Source organism: Mus caroli, unplaced genomic scaffold (genome assembly GCF_978045245.1).
Source record: "Mus caroli unplaced genomic scaffold, Mus_caroli_1 scaffold_1, whole genome shotgun sequence".
In the NCBI taxonomy this organism is placed as follows: Eukaryota; Metazoa; Chordata; class Mammalia; order Rodentia; family Muridae; genus Mus; species Mus caroli.
In genome coordinates, this window is record NW_028227256.1 from 64101886 (window position 1) to 64120995 (window position 19110).

A 19110-nucleotide genomic window follows, 5' to 3' on the forward strand; every position below is an offset into this window, starting at 1 on the left:
AGGGTTTCTCTGTATAGCCCTGGCTGTCCTGGAACTCACTTTGTAGACCAGGCTGGCCTCAAACTCAGAAATCCACCTGCCTCTGCCTCCTGAGTGCTGGGATCAAAGGTGTGCACCACCATGCCCGGCTTTAGGAGTCTGTTGTTAAGTAAGCTCATGTTTGATGCAAAGGAGGCAGTTTGGGCCTTAGGCTCACATCCTATTTTAGACACTTTGGTCATTTCTATGGTGGATATGGGATGCCCTACCTGGGTAAGCAAGGATAGTAACACCTTTGTTCAAGCTTACAAAATTATTACCTGTCACCCAGGGAATCCTATCCACTTATTGCTGACTTGTAAACTGGATGATACGGCTGTATTTTCAAGTGGGAAGACTTATTTGTTGGGAATGATAAACTTGGTTCTTCAATCCACCAAGTTCCCCACTGTTCCCAACAAAGCCAACCCAGAGAAACTATCTCCTGTGATTAAGTCAGTCTTCTGCAGAGACATCTTGCTCTCTCATTAATCTGTCTCCAACAAGCATCTTTGTGATAACCAGGTCATACAGAGGTGGTGTAAACACTGACTCTGCAACCCTGCCTCAGGCATTCACTAGAGACCTGGCTAGCACTCAGCAGCACAGAGAGGTCAGATGGAGAGAAGGACAGCAGACATTGGAAAACAGCTGAATAAAGTTTGCCTATGGCCCAAGATTTCCCTTGATAAATGTTGAAAAGAGCTAAAATACTGCCCTGATGCCTAGTTTCTTCCCTCCCCTCCCCTCCCCTCCTCTCCCCTCCCCTCCCCTCCCCTCCCCTCTCTTCTTCTTTTTCCCCACCCCTTTCCTCCACCCCTTTCCCTCTCCCTCCCTTCCCCCTCCCCTTTCCTTTTCTCTTCCTCTCTCCTCTCTTACCCTTCTCCCTCCCCTCCCCTCCCTCTCTCTTCCTCCTCTCCCTCCTCTTCTCCTCTTTCTTCCCCTTTCCTTGTCCCTCCCCTTAACCCTTCCCTTCTCATCTCTTCTCATTTATTCATGGAGGCACTTTATTTCCTACACATTTAAAAATATTAATTCACATTCAATTATATTTTGATTCAGGATCTTTTTAATTAGTGATTTTCAACAGCTTATCTTGACTAGGACATCATGTAACTATATTCAGGATTTAGAATATTTTTAAGTAGTATATAGTTACAGTCTTTGCTAATTTTGTAAAGGTTTAGGCTTTCATATAATGCGTGTTTTATTTTCTCCTGAAACTGAAGGATTCAAATTATGCAATGGCATATGATTAATTAGGAGATTAATATACAAACTGAAACAAAAATGTATCAAAAACAATGATGTATGCCATATTTATGGAAAGAATCAGGGCAAAGTTCATGTAAAATGAACTATGGTTGGTGTGGATTTTTAAATGAATTAAAAAGTGACTAGCATGTTCTATTTGCTACATATAACATGTTCAATATTCTGAAGTTTGTTGGTGCCTCGGAAGTGAGCTTTCCTTCAAATCTTTCTTAGTGATATGTTTTCAGTTTAGATCGATTTATTTCAGTTGTGATCTATATTAAAAATATACTTGTTTCTGTCTGTATCTTTGCAGCACTTAGTTTATAATAACACTCTTATTCTGAATAATTTCTTAAAATCTTGACTGATGACTCTTACTGGAGTCCGAGAAAAGTGCATTTGAATGGGAACATTTAGGTTAGAGTACACTGTCAGCATGTAACCCCTAGTAGCCTGCTTAACCTCACTGAACCTCATTTTCTTCAATTGAAAGATCGGCATCTCTCTCATTGGATTAGTAAACAAAATAAATTAATCAATATTATACTATATGCGATTTAAAATAGCACAAGCTGTATTTATATTTAATTCAGAGCTTCTTTGAAAGCAAAATTTGGCTTTCAAGGATGAGTTTTAGACACTTGGTATAATGGCCTTTGTTAAGTCATTGTAGCAGGCTTAAAATTCCAGAGAAAATGGCCATCAGCAAGCAGGTGGATCTTAGTGATTCTAGCAGGAATAAGACACATTATGTTGCATTGTAAATGAACACTTCATGTTGTTCTCAGACTAGACATATAGAGAAAAATATCTATGTTGCTTCCAATTCCATAGTATGCTTGCTCACTTGCATTTTTTGTTTTTGATCGTTTCATTCTCTTAAGATCAATCAAGTCTAGCAGAAGATCTCTAGACAGTCTCTGGTGTAGGATTCATGGTGACAATTTTGAGGAACCTCACCCTTCTTTGTTATTAGCATTGTTTTATAGTGTTTTCTTCCTTCCTTTGGCAAGATGCTTATTTTTCTTTAATTTTTATTAACCTGTCCCTGCAGCCAGTCCAGAGAATAAAAGATTTGTTGTAGTCTTCATTTGAATGTAGTAAAGATCATCTTCCTTAGAACATAAATTCAGACACTCGATTCTTCTTCCAGGAAGAAAATGTCAAAACAGTCCTGATGAACCCAAACATCGCATCTGTGCAGACCAACGAGGTGGGATTGAAGCAGGCAGATGCAGTCTACTTTCTCCCTATTACCCCCCAGTTTGTCACAGAAGTTATCAAGGCTGAACGGCCTGATGGGCTGATTCTGGGCATGGGTGGCCAGACAGCTCTGAACTGTGGTGAGTTCTTTTCTGTTCAGGTGTAGATTGCTCTACTCATGCATCAACGTGAAACACACAGTGTTAGTAGACATCTAATAGTTGTGTTCTCTGTGTCCATAAAGCCTTTATTCTAATGTATAAGGAAACAGCAAATGGAAGCCTACAACACCATACAGTAAATTGTATAGCTTATGGAAAAAATTAGTAGAAAAAAAGGGAAAACATTCACTTTAAGACTTTAACGTGGCTAAATGGATTTAGTGGGGTACTTTCTTCACTTCAGGAAATTGCAATCATTGAAACTCTGAGAACTATTATGAATGAAAAATGAGAATTAATGTTCATTCTCCATAGTTGGTGCTGTGGCATTTCCTGTCACATGACAATATAGACTTGACTTTACAGCTCTACTATTGACTCTGGTCTCTCCTTGGATGCAATTTCTTTTGAAATTGTGCATATATATATATATATATATATATATATCACATGTAATGGGTATTTTGCCTTCATTCATGTATATGTGCCACACTTGGACCTTGTTCTCCAGGAGGTCAAAAGGTGCCATCAGATAACCTTAGAACTACAGTTTTGGGCCATTGATATAGACTGTGTGGGTGCTGAGGGAACTGGATCCTGTCCCTCTGCATGATCAGTCAGTGCTCTCAACTGATGAGCTGTCTTTCTCCAGACCTAGGATGCTTGTTTGTTTCTCTATTCATCTATCTATCTACTTATTTACTTTGTAATTGATGTCTTCAGTGTTTGTTAAGAAGAGATAGAGTTTGGGATTAAGAAATCCAATTATGTTTAATTATTCTGTAGGAGTGGAACTATTCAAGAGGGGTGTGCTCAAGGAATATGGTGTGAAGGTCTTGGGAACATCAGTTGAGTCCATTATGGCCACAGAAGACAGGCAGCTTTTCTCAGACAAGCTGAATGAGATCAACGAGAAGATTGCTCCCAGTTTTGCAGTGGAATCAGTAAGGCACTTTGTTCTTGGGAGATGGGCACACATTACTAGTCTTGGACTGCATGGAGAATGGTGTGTCATGTCTGATAATTATATCCCAAATCCTCACATTTACATACACTTTTCTCGCAGATATTTTAGTCTCATAGAAACAGTGTGAATTAATAGCAGCATTCAGGGCTAAAACTGGAGGAATAGATGTTGGTATTTTACTCTGCAGAGAAAAAAATATAACCCCCCAGGTGAACCTCTTTGTGTAAGGCTGAAGCACCCATGACCTCTTGAACTGAAAATAACGATACTGACTTCTGATAGCCAGCATATTTTTGCCTTCTCTTCTTTTCTGCAATAAGTCACACATGTTGAGTATAAGTCTTAATGCCCTGAAAATTGGATTTTTGGAATAAAATAAATAATAATGAAATGAACTAAGTCAGTAAGATTCATCCTGGATGGACACACTTTTTATATACATGTGGGTTTCATTTCTCTACACTCACGTTCTATTATACATTGTGCCTATTTTTAGGATATTACCAAACACCAAAAAAAAAATACCTAGGTGTACACCTCTTTTTGCCCTGATTTTATTTTGATTTCATATATATATATATATATATATATATATATATCCCCAAAATGTAAAATAGTGGAAAGTAGAAGCTTTAAATACAACCTTCCCATTGTAGAAATAGGCAAAGCTTTAGGTATCAGTCAAGTATTTCTGTCATGACTAAAACTGGGTGTATCTGACTCAGAAAAGAATGCTACCAAATACATGCAGACTACAAATCTGTCAATCAAGAAGAATCCCGTTGGAGCTCTCCCGAATGCTTTGGGAAGCTCTTGCCGTACATTCATACTTTCATTGCCAGATATAATTATGTCCTTGCTTCCCCATGATAAGAAACCGGCATATGGGGAAGGTGTAATTACATTCCCATTGGTGGTGTAATAATATTCCACGACAGAAAAATATAGCCACCATATGTCATATTTGGTAAGTTAAAAAAACTCCAGGCTGGAGAGACTGTTCTGAGAATAGATTTGAAAAATGAAATATCTTCTTTTATGTAGCATTCCTAATGGCACATTGTTTTATTGCCACGTTAGCTTCAGGAATAGAAAACAGCTTTTTTTTTTTCCTTTAAATGATAGACTTTCAGACTAAAGCTAAAAATACCATTGTTCTGTATCTCTTTCATTCTCAAATAAGTGATGATTATTTCTGCTTTTGGCCATGGTGTAGTGTCAACTTAAAATTCACTTGATGAAAGTGAAAAAATTACAGCCATGTTTTACTTAACTTTGTAGAGTGATACTCTTTTTTAGACAGAGATAAGGGGAACATAAAACAACTCCCCTCTGTGCAAATCAGCCAATTAACCCGAGTTTCTGGGATCTCATGGTGTGACTGTGTGTGTGTGAGAGAGAGAGGGGGGGGGAGAGATAGAAGGATTGGGTTTTTAGCTTCAATATCCTCGATTTGTTCACAGATGGAGGATGCCTTGAAGGCAGCAGACACCATTGGCTACCCTGTGATGATTCGGTCTGCATATGCTCTGGGTGGCTTAGGCTCTGGCATCTGTCCCAATAAGGAGACCTTAATAGACCTTGGCACAAAAGTAAGTATTTTTTCTGAGCAATGTTCTCTCCTCAAATGGTCTTGATATTGAGAGGGAAAAAGCACAAATCTTCAACCCATATGACTGTAGGTTAAACTAGTGGTCACTCTACCTATTTGTCCATTTTCATTTAGCTACTGACTTCATGGAGGCGCAGCTCAGCCACCTGCATTTCACAATCTACTCCAGCAAATCGCATTACTAAATGATGTTTTACTTGCTAAGAGAAGAGCAGACTAAAAATGCCTAGTTTTTCACATTTCTTTTGAGAAAATAGTATAAGCCTCCAAGTTTAATAATGAGTGGATTTTGCCAACATACAAACAAAAATGCAAGGGAGAGTGGAATTCTTATAGTTTGTTTTTTATCAAAAGCACATTAATTCATCATTAAATACATTCTGAGAGATTTAATGAAACTATCTTCCCTAAAAAAGATGTTCTACATAAAACATAGATAAACACATAAAACCTTGCTCCAGAGATGTTTGTCCATATTCTGCTTCTAAAGAACCATAGATGGCCACACTGAGACGCAGTGATGACTCTCAATGAGGACACAGGAATGGCTAGGACATCTGTACAGCAGGCGAGATGAATTTAACATCATTGTTGTGCAGCCATTTGCAGGGGTATCTTAGTCTCACACAATTTATAGCTTTTCACTTTTTATTTTTGAATTAAAATAGAATAAGATTTAAAATAGTTGATATTGAAAAGTTGAAAGCAGATAAATACAATTAAATAGACCTAGGCACTTGTAAGTGACAGGTTTATAAGCCAACAACTTAGATGTAGTTTTTCTGAAGTTGCCCATATTATAAACACAAAAGGCAACATATTTAATATGAAAGGTGCCTTTTCACATTCAGGACTTTGGATTTATTTACTTAAAGCAAAATATGTTTATATAGTTCTAAAATATATTTACTATAGCATGCTCCATGCTACAAATTCTTAAAATTAGCAATGTACTTACAGACAGTAAGCATATTCTTCTCTATATTAAATATATTTTCTCCACAAAATAAAGCATCCTGAATTACCAGCTTTTTTTCATAGAACATTTACAATATGAAGACAGCTTGGATGAAATATTTTTCAATTATTTCTACTCTGCTAAAATAATGGTTGTTGCATATTTTCCTTGTTGAAAATCTTTTTTTCTCCTTGAGATTAATTAGTCATATCATTACCTCCTAATCTATCCCTTTATTCATTTGATGTTATAATTAGAGCCACTTGATGCTGTGCTAAGTCATTTAGGTACTTAAGTTAACTTTGGAGTAAAATTGGAGACTTGAAAGAATTAAGGCTAGCAGAAAGAACGCCAGTTTTTCCTGTATCTAAATCTCTATCCTAGTTTACTAAAATACAGAATTTATTCTGTTTGTTCCTGAATCTTCTTCTTTCTGCAAACAACTCAAATGACAAATTAAATCATTCCTTGTTTGTTAACAGTAGCTCTGGAATGTCCTAGTAGCTTTGAGAACCTCATGATGGGCAGATGTGGGGACAAAGGAGTCACACTTGTAGTGTTGAAGCCTACAGTGATGACTGTGGTTGCAAAGTACTCAGCGTTGAGATCCATTATAGAAAATTTAAATTGAGTTGTCACTGCATCATCCAGACTACTGATAATTTGAGATAAAATGAAAATTCTTTTTATCTTACTGTCATCCAAAATCAAATCTATTATGAGACAAAGGGATATTTTGGTCTTCAGTTGTCAATCACCACATGTCCTAAGGTCAAAGATCGCCTCTTTCATATATTGAGTTCAGCATTCTGCCATACTGCGGGTACGCAGTAAATATGAAATGGTAATTATACTAATTCATATCTGTCTAATCAGCCATGTATGATATACGACTCAGAGTATTTAAGCACTTAGGCAGTGATTAACCATAATAATAGCTGCATATGATTTTTCTAATTCCCAAGTTGCATATGCAGTCTTGGCTAACTGTTTAAAAGCATCATCATCTTCTTTCTCTTCCTCATCAGCACCAGCAAACTTGTATTGTGTGTGTCACTGTACAAAGCACCCTCAGCTATTTTAGAGAAAGCCTGAGTCTTTCGACTTATTTTTCCACATTTATTTGTACTTATCACATTTTCTGGTTTCACAGAAGCCTAGCTACTGAAATAATTTCATTTCCCTCTGCCTGATTGCTCAATTATTTTCTCTTTTTCCTAAATTAGTTTGATTTAATGTCATATCAGCATTTTGAATGGCAAGCCTCAATACCCCAAATCAAGCACATTCACAGCAGGATGCTATTCCTGGTCCCACTGATTTTCAGACCCCCCATGCCTTCTGCAAGGTGGGGGAGAATGGAGATGAGGTTTAAGACTTTAGTGCTGACCAGCATGTAGGTCAGAGCACTTTTCTTAATGTCCCCGTTTAAACCAGAGCCTTTCATTAAATCTTTGGTATCTCTGCCATCGATTTCCAGGCATTCGCTATGACCAACCAGATCCTGGTGGAGCGGTCAGTGACAGGTTGGAAAGAAATAGAATATGAAGTTGTCCGAGATGCAGATGATAACTGTGTCACAGTCTGTAACATGGAAAATGTTGACGCCATGGGTGTTCACACAGGTAGGCAAAGAATCTTCCAGAATTGTAGTCATGCCTTTGGCTCCAGATTCAGATTGCCGTTAACAGCCTAGATAAGGTACTTTACCAGTCTTCATTGGAGGACTGATTATAACACTTAATGTTTATACATAGTATTTTATAGCACTCAAAATATCCTCACCTTTAGTTTGGAGCCCACAGAAATCCTCTGCAGCATGATAGATACTGTAATCCTGATTTCAATGGGGGAAGCTCAGATAAACCATGAATTTGAGCCTTGACAGTATTGAGAAGTAAAGATGGGGCTTGTAAAGCCTTACAGCACACTGAAGTGTTAGTGATTGAGAAAATAGTATTGAAAGTAGGCTTTTAGCAAGTTAAACTAGTTGGTTCCACAGGATAAAGATGATGACTTTCATTCCAGAAATGTCAAATTGAAGATGGGAGAAATTTGGAGAAAGGAGTTGAGAAACTAGAATGGGATACCTGGGAACACAGAAATGAAAATGTTGACACAGGGTCATTGGAAATCATGTAGTGTAGAAGAAATCTTTGAAACTAGAGACACACATACCTTTTAACACTGTGTGGTTACTAGGAATCCAACTCAGGACCTCTGGAAAGGCAGTCGGTGCTCTTAGTCACTGAGCCATCTCTCCAGGACCACACATATCTTTTAAAGGAATAAGCATAGAGAGCAGTAAGAAGAGGGTTGAATTTTGAATGATGGAAAACAATTCAATTTCTAGGGAGGGATAAAGATAATTAGTGTAGAAGCAAAGGAGATAAAGAGGGTTATGAGGAAAATTAGTGGAAAAAGTATCAAATAGGTCAATGCAAGAACATATTTTACAAAAGATCTTTCTTTGTAGCAGTATTAGTTCCTATGCAAGGTCAAGAATGAAGATTTAGTTTGGGTATTTAGCTATTCACAAGAGAAATTAGACACTTCAACTTAGTGATGGAACATGCACGGAACGGGACTGTATGGTAGGGAGGGGTGAGGAACTTGACAAACTTCCAACATGTTTAGTGATGAAAAGATTGAGAGAATTGTCTGTCTGACCATGTTGGAGATAGGTTTGTTGAGGAAAAGGGAGCTGATTATGGGTAATAAGATAGGGTAATAAGGAGTCTGGGATTGAAACTTCAAAGGCCTCACGCTGGAATAGAATGAGAACAGAAAGGGAGAAAGGAGAGGGTTGAACTAGTCTATCACACAAGGAGAGAATATTCCTTGGGAGGAAAAACTTGAGAGACAGATTGAGATGAAGGACAAGAAGCTGAAGGGCCTGATGTGAACCTAATAGTTGATAATTAAGCTTTAACAGCTAGACAAATGTGGCGAAGTTGGGGGGGGGTGATTCTACAAGTAAACTGTCAAAATCACATGGACAAAATAAGAGTTATGAAGAATATCTGATAGTTCACTCATATGAATGTGAATGTTAATTTTAATCCTTTCCTTGTGTCTTTGGCCTACTTTATGCCTTGCATCATTTTTAGGAGATTAAGTCAGTCAAGCTGGCTGTTGAAATATAACATGGAATAATGAGCGCTTGTGTCGACAGGTGACTCGGTTGTCGTGGCCCCAGCCCAGACACTCTCCAATGCAGAGTTCCAGATGTTGAGACGCACTTCAGTCAATGTTGTTCGTCACTTGGGCATTGTGGGCGAATGCAACATTCAGTTTGCTCTTCACCCCACTTCCATGGAATACTGTATCATTGAAGTGAATGCCAGGCTGTCCCGGAGTTCTGCCCTGGCCTCCAAGGCCACTGGGTAAGATCAGAATGGTTGCGCACATGTTTTTAATTTCTTTGTATGTAGAAATGGGGAGTTGACTGTTAGTCAATACAGAAGACCATTCTGCATTTACAAAATTTACTCCCATTTCCTGAGCGTTAGCTCCAGAACATTTAACAAACCCCAAAGACACGGTTATTAACGAGCTTGCTGCCAGGTTGAGACAAATGGTATTGTTAGGTAACTCTGTTTGCTGACTAATCAGAAGCCAATCAAAATCTGGGTGGCCAAACAGGCTGTGAAAAATATGCTTCTTAATTGCACTTAGCAGATGTTGTTAGAGTGAGCATTAAACTTTAATTTTGGTTTTCAACTGCATACACAAGCAGCTGAGAAGAAATACTTTATTTAACTCAACATTTCTGTACAGATTATTTTGATTTTGAAAGTAGACGTGATAAAACATGCATAATTGTCTATCAGCTTATAACTAACATTAGTGATTTTTAAAACATCCACAGGAATTAACAGTATAGGATCTTTCCATGGGTAAATGTTAGAACCAAATAAGTAAATTCAATGTCCATTTAACAGCTGCTAGCAAGCATAATTGGAAGGAAAGTAAATAAAACCTCTTGTTTCTATTGATATTTTTAGCATCTGGTGTTTAAGTTGTATGGCATTTAAATGAGGAAAATATTGACTTCTTTAGTATTTTTATGGAGCTCAGAATAGTGCAAGGTTGTAACGCTCTATACAGAAGTCAGAAGACCTGAATTCTTGCTTGGTTCATCCACAGATTTAGTGAATTTGGGCACAGCACTTACCTCCTTCAGTTTCTTGGTCTGTTAAGACAATCACTTTCACCAAATAACTCATATCCAATTCTTTAGTTCTATGAATTATTTTACCCAATAAAATTATCTGAACTGACATTCCAGAGAATGGTCAAATTTCTGGAGTGTTAGTTTTTTTACAAGATTCCAATTTTCAAATATGTGGAGACAGAACAAGGACTCAGACTTGCAAAGCCCATATTTCCTGCCCATGTATAATACACAGAGCTCCAGCTGTTTCTTTAGATACAAATTTGAATGGGTTTTCTTAGAGATTATTTTGCAGATTTTAATTTAAGTGGACGTTAGACACAGGCAGTGGAAATAAAATCTTATTTACCAAGAAACCTATTGATTTTGTGTTGAAAGGATGAAGGCTGGAAATTGTAGTAATACAAGATAGGGCTTAAAAGTGGATTCTCCTCTGCTGCATGCTCTATCTTGAATCACATTAATTTGTAAGTGGCCAGGAAATATTTACGTGGGGGAGGTATCTGGTGTGTCTTATACTTTAAAGTAGACTGATGCCAGAATTGCAAAGAAAGATTCCTTCAAGTCTAGAGTTGTTTTCAGTACTTATTGCTTGGATTTTAAAACAAACAAACCAATGAAGGTAGGCTAACTCTGCCTCCTGCATTACAGCTACCCACTGGCATTCATTGCAGCAAAGATTGCTCTAGGAATCCCACTTCCAGAGATCAAGAATGTTGTATCTGGGAAGACCTCAGCCTGCTTTGAACCTAGCCTGGATTACATGGTGACCAAGATTCCTCGCTGGGATCTTGACCGTTTCCATGGAACATCCAGCCGAATTGGTAGCTCAATGAAAAGTGTGGGCGAGGTAAGTCTGGGAGTTAGTATTCCATTCACACTGTATTTGGTCTTAGTGCTCTTGTCAACCCCTTGAGAAGATTGAAAGTCAAAAAGCAGCCTGGATACTAGGATGCCTGTCTTCCTGGCTGCTAGAAGTTTCCTTTCTTAGTTAGTGTTTTAACAGTGCTTCTTTTGAGGGTTAGTCCATGTTATTTATTACATGATATTTTTATTGATTCAAAGTTCTATCTCTTTCTTTTAATTAGGTATTTTCTTCATTTACATTTCCAATGCTATCCCAAAAGTCCCCCATACCTTCCCCCCCAACTCCCACTTCTTGACCCTGGCATTCCCCTGTACTGGGGCATATAAAGTTTGCAAGACCAATGGGCCTCTCTTTCCACTGATGGCCAACTAGGCCATCTTCTGATACATATGCAGCTAGAGACACGAGCTCAAACAAAACAAAACAAAACAACAAAAAACAAATTCTCTCTCTCTATATATATATATACATATATATCACATACATATATGATATACATCTATCTACCTATTGATCATCTATCTCTATATATATGTATGTGATATTTATCAATATTTGACTAAAAACAAATTTCATTTCATATACATACACACATATAGTATATATATTTATACTGTTATATAACAATATATATACCATATGCATATACCTGAGATGAAATTTGTTTTTTTTATTCAAATATAGAAAATAAAACAGTATAAAAGATAATATAGGTGCTGGGAAGATAGTGATTAAAATGCTTGTTGAGTAAGTATAAGGATCTGATTTTGGTCACCAGGACACACGTAATGCAGGAGTGATGGTGTTGGTCTGTAATCTCAGCACGAGGTGGAGATAGGGTTGGGAAGAAGGTGGGAGAGTGGAGACTGTAGACTGGCTGTCCCCTGGCCACCTAATTTAGCTAAATGGCAAGCTCCAGGTTCAGTAATAGATCTTGTTTCAAAAACTAATATGGAGCAGCAGTTTAGGAAGTAATCTGCCAATCAAGCTCTGGTCTCCACAGCACGTGGATCAAGAAGTGTGTGCCACACAGGACATAGATCAGATAGTGCATGCCACACACTTACATGAATATACCACACACATACAAATGCCACACCCCTAAATAGTGTACTGTACCAAACCAGACACCTGCTTTGACGTTAAAAACTTGATTTTATTCCATTCCTGTGAATTGTGGCTTCATTTTCTTATACTTCACATTATCACATCTGTATGGGAGACAGGCAGACTACATGAGCTCTCACCAACCTTCAAGTACAACTATTCCAAACTGAGAAAGCACAGTGGAATGTTAATCTCCCTTTCGAGGAACTGAAAGGTCCTGATATTTTGTTTATCCCTGCTTCCGGGGAAACTCCGTTTACTTCTAATTACATTTGGGACAGTGTAAAAAGGTTAATCTGCTTGAAATTAGTGGTATTTGAATATGTATCATTCACACAGTTGACATAGCCATTTTTATAATTTGTCATTAATGTGAACTTGAATCTATCTGAGGAATCATGAAAGTTTACTGAAGGCAGTATTGTAACCATTGATATTTTAAATTGGAGCCAAAAACTGCACAGCAATTTACTGTTCCGTGGAGAGATTCAAAGGCAACGTTCATCCACTAAAATAACTGGGTAGGCTGCAAGGCCAGATCAAATTTAGTTTTGAGTACCGACTGGTTCAGACTAAATTGTCCCATTTTTTTAATTAGATACAATTAGCTGTAAATATTGTAAAAAAAAAAAGAGAGACATATAAAATTTGTCATGGTGGAATTTAACCTCCATCTAGATTCAAAATCACAACCTATGTGTATTTGTTATGATTCTTAGGGCTCTGGTAATATCAATGCTTAGCTATGGAAAAGCCAAGCAGCCATGGAAAAGAGTCTGTTTTCTCCTTATTTGCTTTGTATTCTACAGGACATTGGCGTTTGAAAGGGAGGGTCCCTATGTTCTAGCCATTTGTTCCTCATTTTAATACTATTATGCTTCAGAACAGGAGCAGGCAATGACTTCCTTACTCTCAGGAAATACAGCCACATCCACTAGATGGTAAAAACCTAATAAAATGTTTAAGACTCATTGCATTCAAAAGCATGGAGAAAGGGGAAGGGTGACTAGGAAACAGAAGCTCAAAATCTGTGAATACTCTCAGAATCTTTTTGCAGTTGTCATGTTTTGGAACATATTACACAGCTAATTTTGTGAGAAACTACAACTATGTGAGGTTGTTCTTTCAAGAGAAGCTCTTATGTGTGCATCCCAGGTCATGGCCATTGGTCGCACCTTTGAGGAAAGTTTCCAGAAGGCTCTGAGGATGTGCCATCCATCTGTGGATGGGTTCACTCCCCGGCTCCCAATGAATAAGGAATGGCCAGCAAACCTGGATCTGAAGAAAGAGCTGTCTGAGCCCTCCAGCACCCGCATCTACGCCATTGCTAAGGTAATGTGGGCTGACCAGAAATGGCCTTGGAATTTAGTCAGCTTTGCAAACAGCCCAGTGTTTGTGAGGTGCCTTCTGACCTCTTCATGTGAACCTGCACACATACATGCTTGCACTTTCTGTCTCTCTCACACACATACAAGCATAACTCTTCCTTATCTCTGTCTCACATGCAACATCTCTCTGAATTTCATCAGACGTTCTTATAATTGGGTAATAGAAAGTTTGTTTTTTTTTTAAATTTAACTTGAAGCTTGGACCCAAGGGCACAATGCATTTTTAAAGGATACTGACACAGCCCAAATGGGCCCTCCTTTTTGTATACACAGCACCAGGACTTTAAGAGTTTATAGTTCTGATTTGTCCTTTCTTGTAACCTTTTAGCAAATGCTCCTGGAAAATGGATGGAATTGTATTTAGAGAGGAGCTACGCTGGTGTCCTATAGTACATCCTATCAAAGACCCTGACATAATCCCTTTTGTTTTTTCTGTGTTTAAACATCAGGCTACCTAGACTGTGACAGTAGGCTTTCCCATGCAATTATCTTATTGGAAGGGTTACCTGTGGAACAAAAAGCCCTGCCTTTCTTAGTCCATCCCCTAGTTCCTTCAAATGCAAATGAAGGGCCATTTTAATTTCCCTTCATATTTACTGTGCTTAGAGTTTTGAAGTTTCAGCCCATCTGATTTTATGAAAGGTGACTTGGGCATCTGGAATCTGTCTGGTCAGAAATCTCTAAATGACTTTTTGACATTTAAGGAAGCACGGCATTAATCCTCCAACAGTGTCAAACCACCCTGGGTTCACAAAGCTCCCTTGTTTTTTTTTCTGTGTGTGTTCGCATGTGAGATATACTAATGAAAATATGAACTGTATCTTTAAAGAAGAAATCTGACTTATATAACGCCTTGGTAGAAACAGAAACATGCACTTCCTGATTTGAACTCACTGCAACTTTTACTAGTGTTTAGTGACAGGCCTGCAGAGAGCTGACAGAGAAACAGGGATATTTCCTTCAGAGCATTTGATATATACTCTTCTCATACTTATGGGTTTTATGTCTAGAATAGTTAAGTCCTACTGAAATTCTGGGAGAGACTATTATCTTTGATGAATATTTTCTACTCTTGAGTTTAAGACTGATGTTTTTCAGGAGTGGTGGGGTGCAGCAACAAAGTCAGGTTTTTCTATAAGGCCAATTCACTGTGTTTACAGTTCTTCTTTTAGTCTTTTATTTAAGAAGCAACCAAGGACATTCATATGTGTGGTTGTGCATGTGTAAATATATAGATACATATATAGATATAATTTTCTCCCTCAGGGGAAGGGCAGTAAATGGATTTTTTCCTTGAGTCTAGCAATCTCGTTTCTGCCACTTGAAGCAGATGAAAAAGGATAGCATTTCCTAGTTCCCAGCCAGGCTGTAAAACTCAGGCAAATCTCTCATTCTTTTCTAACAGACTTACAAAGGATGAGGATGCAGGGCAAACATTCGGAGGTTCATCCTGCTCAGAGCACGCTGTATACAAGCAAGAAGTGCAGGCTTGAGGATATAAATTATTATCTGCCCGAGTGCTGGGACAGGGAACTGATTCCTGTTTGTTAGAGGTCATCATTACTGTTCATTTCCACAGCAACCAGGGACTTGGTGATTTTGACAAAGAAATAAGGACAGTGCAGGACTGAAAGGGAAAAAGAATAGAGGGAGAGTGGGACTCCCCACCTGCTTTCATGATTCTCAGGAGAGGGCAAGGTACTCTGAGGTCTGGCTTTTGCAGAATTCTTATTTCAGGATGACTGGGTCACCACCTCTTTTGATTTGGGGAGAATGCAGGCATTAGTTTTTATTTGGAGAACATTTCACCAGCCTTAAGTGTGTTTGGGGTCAGAATGGACTTCATTCCAGTGGGAGCAAGACAGAGTAGTTACAGTGTGAGACGATGATGTCTCAGGAGTGGCAGGCTTGCTTTATGATGGAAGCAGGCCTGACTGTAGGCTCTTCTTCCTCTCAGGGAAATGGCTACCAGATTCTGGGCCCTTGTTCATTGTACATCATCAGATGTAATCTTTATTTCATCTGTAAAAAGCATGAATAACTTATTTTCTATGTACCTTCTATTGTTACTGCCTGGCAGCTTTTAGTCTCTTAGGGACTAAGACCAATGTAGATTTTGTAGACAAGACTGTGATTTTGTGAAGAGCTACATAAGAGTCATACAAAGTTAAAAAGCAAACATGGCTTTGAGTGTTTTCACAAAGTGTTATTCTAGTCAAGTGAACTGTGAACCACGCTATGGCTCAAAGCTTACAATCATGGGCTCTCTTATAGCAGAAATAAGGAAAGTTTTAAGCAAACTCCGTGAGTTGAATATGACATCAGAGTTACTGGTCATTTGCACTTCTCTTCTGAGTTTAAAGAGATAAAACATTTTTCTAATATAGTTTTGAAATAGATATTATATGTCTATTATTGCTCACATTTGTATAAATACAAATAATAACAATGTGCACGTTTTGGGGTTGGGAGGTTTGGTTTGGGGAGTTATGTAGTTTGCTAGTACATTCAGCTCAGTGAGTAGTTACTGCTTTGCTTTTTTAGATTGTTAAAGTACACTTAAGAAAATGACGGGAGCTGCCAATAGAGTAGGTTTATAGTGTCATTAGATCCTTCTTTATACCAATAATACATAGTTTAGGAAATAGTAACCTAGCCAAATAAGGAGGAGGGGACAGGACCTGTTAAGACTGTTGTGAGCACACACATTCCTCTTGTGCTTTCTCTGAATGGCATTTGTGGGTGCAGTTAACAGCATCCTAGGTTGATTTCAAGGCACATCCGTGGTTCAGTTTCATATCTCAGGAGGTAGCCTGGCCCCAGTCTCTCTAATGAGTGAAGGAATGGCTCCTATGTTTTCAATTAAACAAGCCATTTAGAAAATGGTTGCCAGGGAAAGTGTTTGTTCTTCTTCTGGCAGGCCTTGGAGAACAACATGCCCCTTGATGAGATTGTGAAGCTCACGTCCATCGACAAGTGGTTTCTGTATAAGATGCGTGACATTTTAAACATGGATAAGACACTGAAAGGGCTTAACAGGTAAGAGGATTGCTTTGAACCACTCTCTGTATTTTCAGTGCAGTGCTTGAGTTGCCCTTCCATGCAGTTGGCCAAGGGTCTGCCTCAGTTGAGCTAACTGATGCCAGCATAAGGAAAAGAGATAACTGTCAGTTTCTCACATACTATGTTTTGAAAGGCATTTATTAATATTTTAAATAGTTTTATACTTTTGTTGGTGATGTCAAATATTGTGATTGTTTAAGTCTCTAGAGCTAAGAGTTAACTAGAGTACATTTATAAATATTTACTGGTATACATATTGTTAATAAGAAATTCAAAAAATAAAAATCTGATTTTCAGTTTTGAATCTTAGTTCTGCTTTTAATATTAACCTACAAATCACTGTGTGTTGATAGAGAATTTATTCTCCTTGTATTCTACTGATATTATCAAAATGGGGACTTTTTAGTTTAGGATATAAATGAGCCATACTGATGTGTCTGTTAATAACCTCTTTACCTCTGACTAATTTACATTTTAATTTTTTCATGGCCAATTATTTATAAATTTCATTTTATGTTTAGAATGTTCTGATAATGTCAGATATTTAAAATGTATCCTTTTAATTTTTTTATTTGAAGACTGCCTATTGGGTTGTTTCTGGCTTAGACAGATTTAACACATACATCTTTGAGAAGCGGCGCATCTATTACCAAATTAAGATGTAAGGTCTTCTTTAGCTTCTCTCTCTAATATACTGAAACATACCTGTGTTGGAAAGAGATCTCCTTTCTAAGCCTAGGAATATATTTAGAGAAAGAAAGACTTGGAAGTATACATCATTTTCAAATGGCTTGGGGAAATGAAGACGATTTAATTACATAAAATGTTGAGGACAATGGGAAATCTGGAAGAGGGTCGCTCCTGGGTTTTACCCTTGTTAAATTCTTGATTTTGTACACAGGGATTTTGCCAAACAAGGACGGGACTGGCCACCATTGCCTGTAGCTATTCTTTTAAGAGCTTGTGTAAAATGAACAGTAGTCAGCAAATAAGACAAAGATGGAACCTATACATTTGTCTAAGGGTTTTGCTGACTTAGGCTTTCTTTTCTTGGTTTATGACACCAGCAAAACTTCCACGTTGAATTATGTATAGTCTTCCACGGCTCAGTTTTAGGCAACAGATTTCAAAGGCTTCTGAAAGCACTCCAGTGAAACCACACGGGGGCGCTAGAAACTCGCAGTGCACCAAACAGCCCCACAAGGAAGAATAGCAGATGCTATTGTGATCGAAGTGTCCACTTGATATAAATTCTAATTTGCGAGCACGGGGTTTGGGGAGCAACTTAATGTTTTAATTGAATAGTTCTTGTTACAGCTAGAAGTCATGTTAAGATTACAACTAAGCAGAAAAAAATGGATTTTGATAGAAAAAGGGAAAGGTCTTTGGAGGGTAGGAACAACCCATTGCTGTAGGCAACTTAAAGTATGTCTACCGATTCTGTTGCATGTGTTTGATGATAGTTGGACATTTTTAGCTTCCATTTTTTGATATTAGCATATTCATAATTAAATATTCATTCATTTGTTCATAAAGATCTGTATAGAGCTACCCCAGAGCTTGTAATACGTTTAAAGGTTCAAAAGCATTATCTAGCCTGTGTAAATAGTTTTGAGGCTTATTATAGCATGAAATCCAAACACCTGTGGTGAGACTCAAATGGCACTAACCCTAAATTTCGTGTTATTATCTGAAAGATACTGTATGCACTGTTCACGTTCTTTCTGAGGTTCACTGATTTAAGCACACTGTGACGTGATGCTTGTTATAAATGTCATATAAATAAGGAACATGATTGACCACTGGAGCTAGCTGTCTTGACCCTTCTATGGTATATAAGGGTCTGAGGTCAAAAGGATTGCCAAAGTTGACTGATTTTAAGTACTTGAGACTCAAGTTTCCTGGCCCAGGTTTGATCATTCTTACCTTTATCCTGGGCCATGAGATCTTTTATTTCCTCAGAAACTTCTATATGTCCAGAAAGATTTAGTTCTCAAATTATGCATAATTCCCCAAATAATAGAAACCCCTTATCGTCAGTTGACATTAAGGAGTAGACTTTGTTGCTGGCTTGGATAAGGGTTGAAAAGAGCGGTTGTTCTTTTTTACATTCACATTTGTTTATGATTTACATTGCTCTAAATCCTAAACTGTTCCCGTGTTGGAAAATCTGACTTTGGATGTGGGCCCAGGAGGTAATTATTTATTTGATGTATGTTGAGAGGACTCCAAGTTTCTCCTGCTACTGCGTATCTCTGGTGCCCATGTGCTTAAATCGTCTGCAACTTTCACATAGATTTCTGGGGGAAATTAACAGCAAGGGATCCCAGC

The 19110-nt window shown here is 38.0% G+C and overlaps 1 protein-coding gene across 1 annotated transcript in view; it reads left to right on the forward strand.

Moving 5' to 3' along the window:
- The window catches only part of Cps1 (carbamoyl-phosphate synthase 1), a 107142-nt gene that overhangs the window by 39263 nt on the left and 48769 nt on the right, over positions 1–19110 (forward strand). The window contains exons 14-21 of the mRNA XM_085838147.1: positions 2429–2618; positions 3426–3583; positions 5070–5198; positions 7657–7801; positions 9352–9562; positions 11005–11203; positions 13484–13660; positions 16637–16755. Of these exons, the coding sequence (XP_085694273.1) occupies positions 2429–2618; positions 3426–3583; positions 5070–5198; positions 7657–7801; positions 9352–9562; positions 11005–11203; positions 13484–13660; positions 16637–16755 (1328 nt within the window). The remainder of the gene's footprint in view (positions 1–2428; positions 2619–3425; positions 3584–5069; positions 5199–7656; positions 7802–9351; positions 9563–11004; positions 11204–13483; positions 13661–16636; positions 16756–19110) is intronic.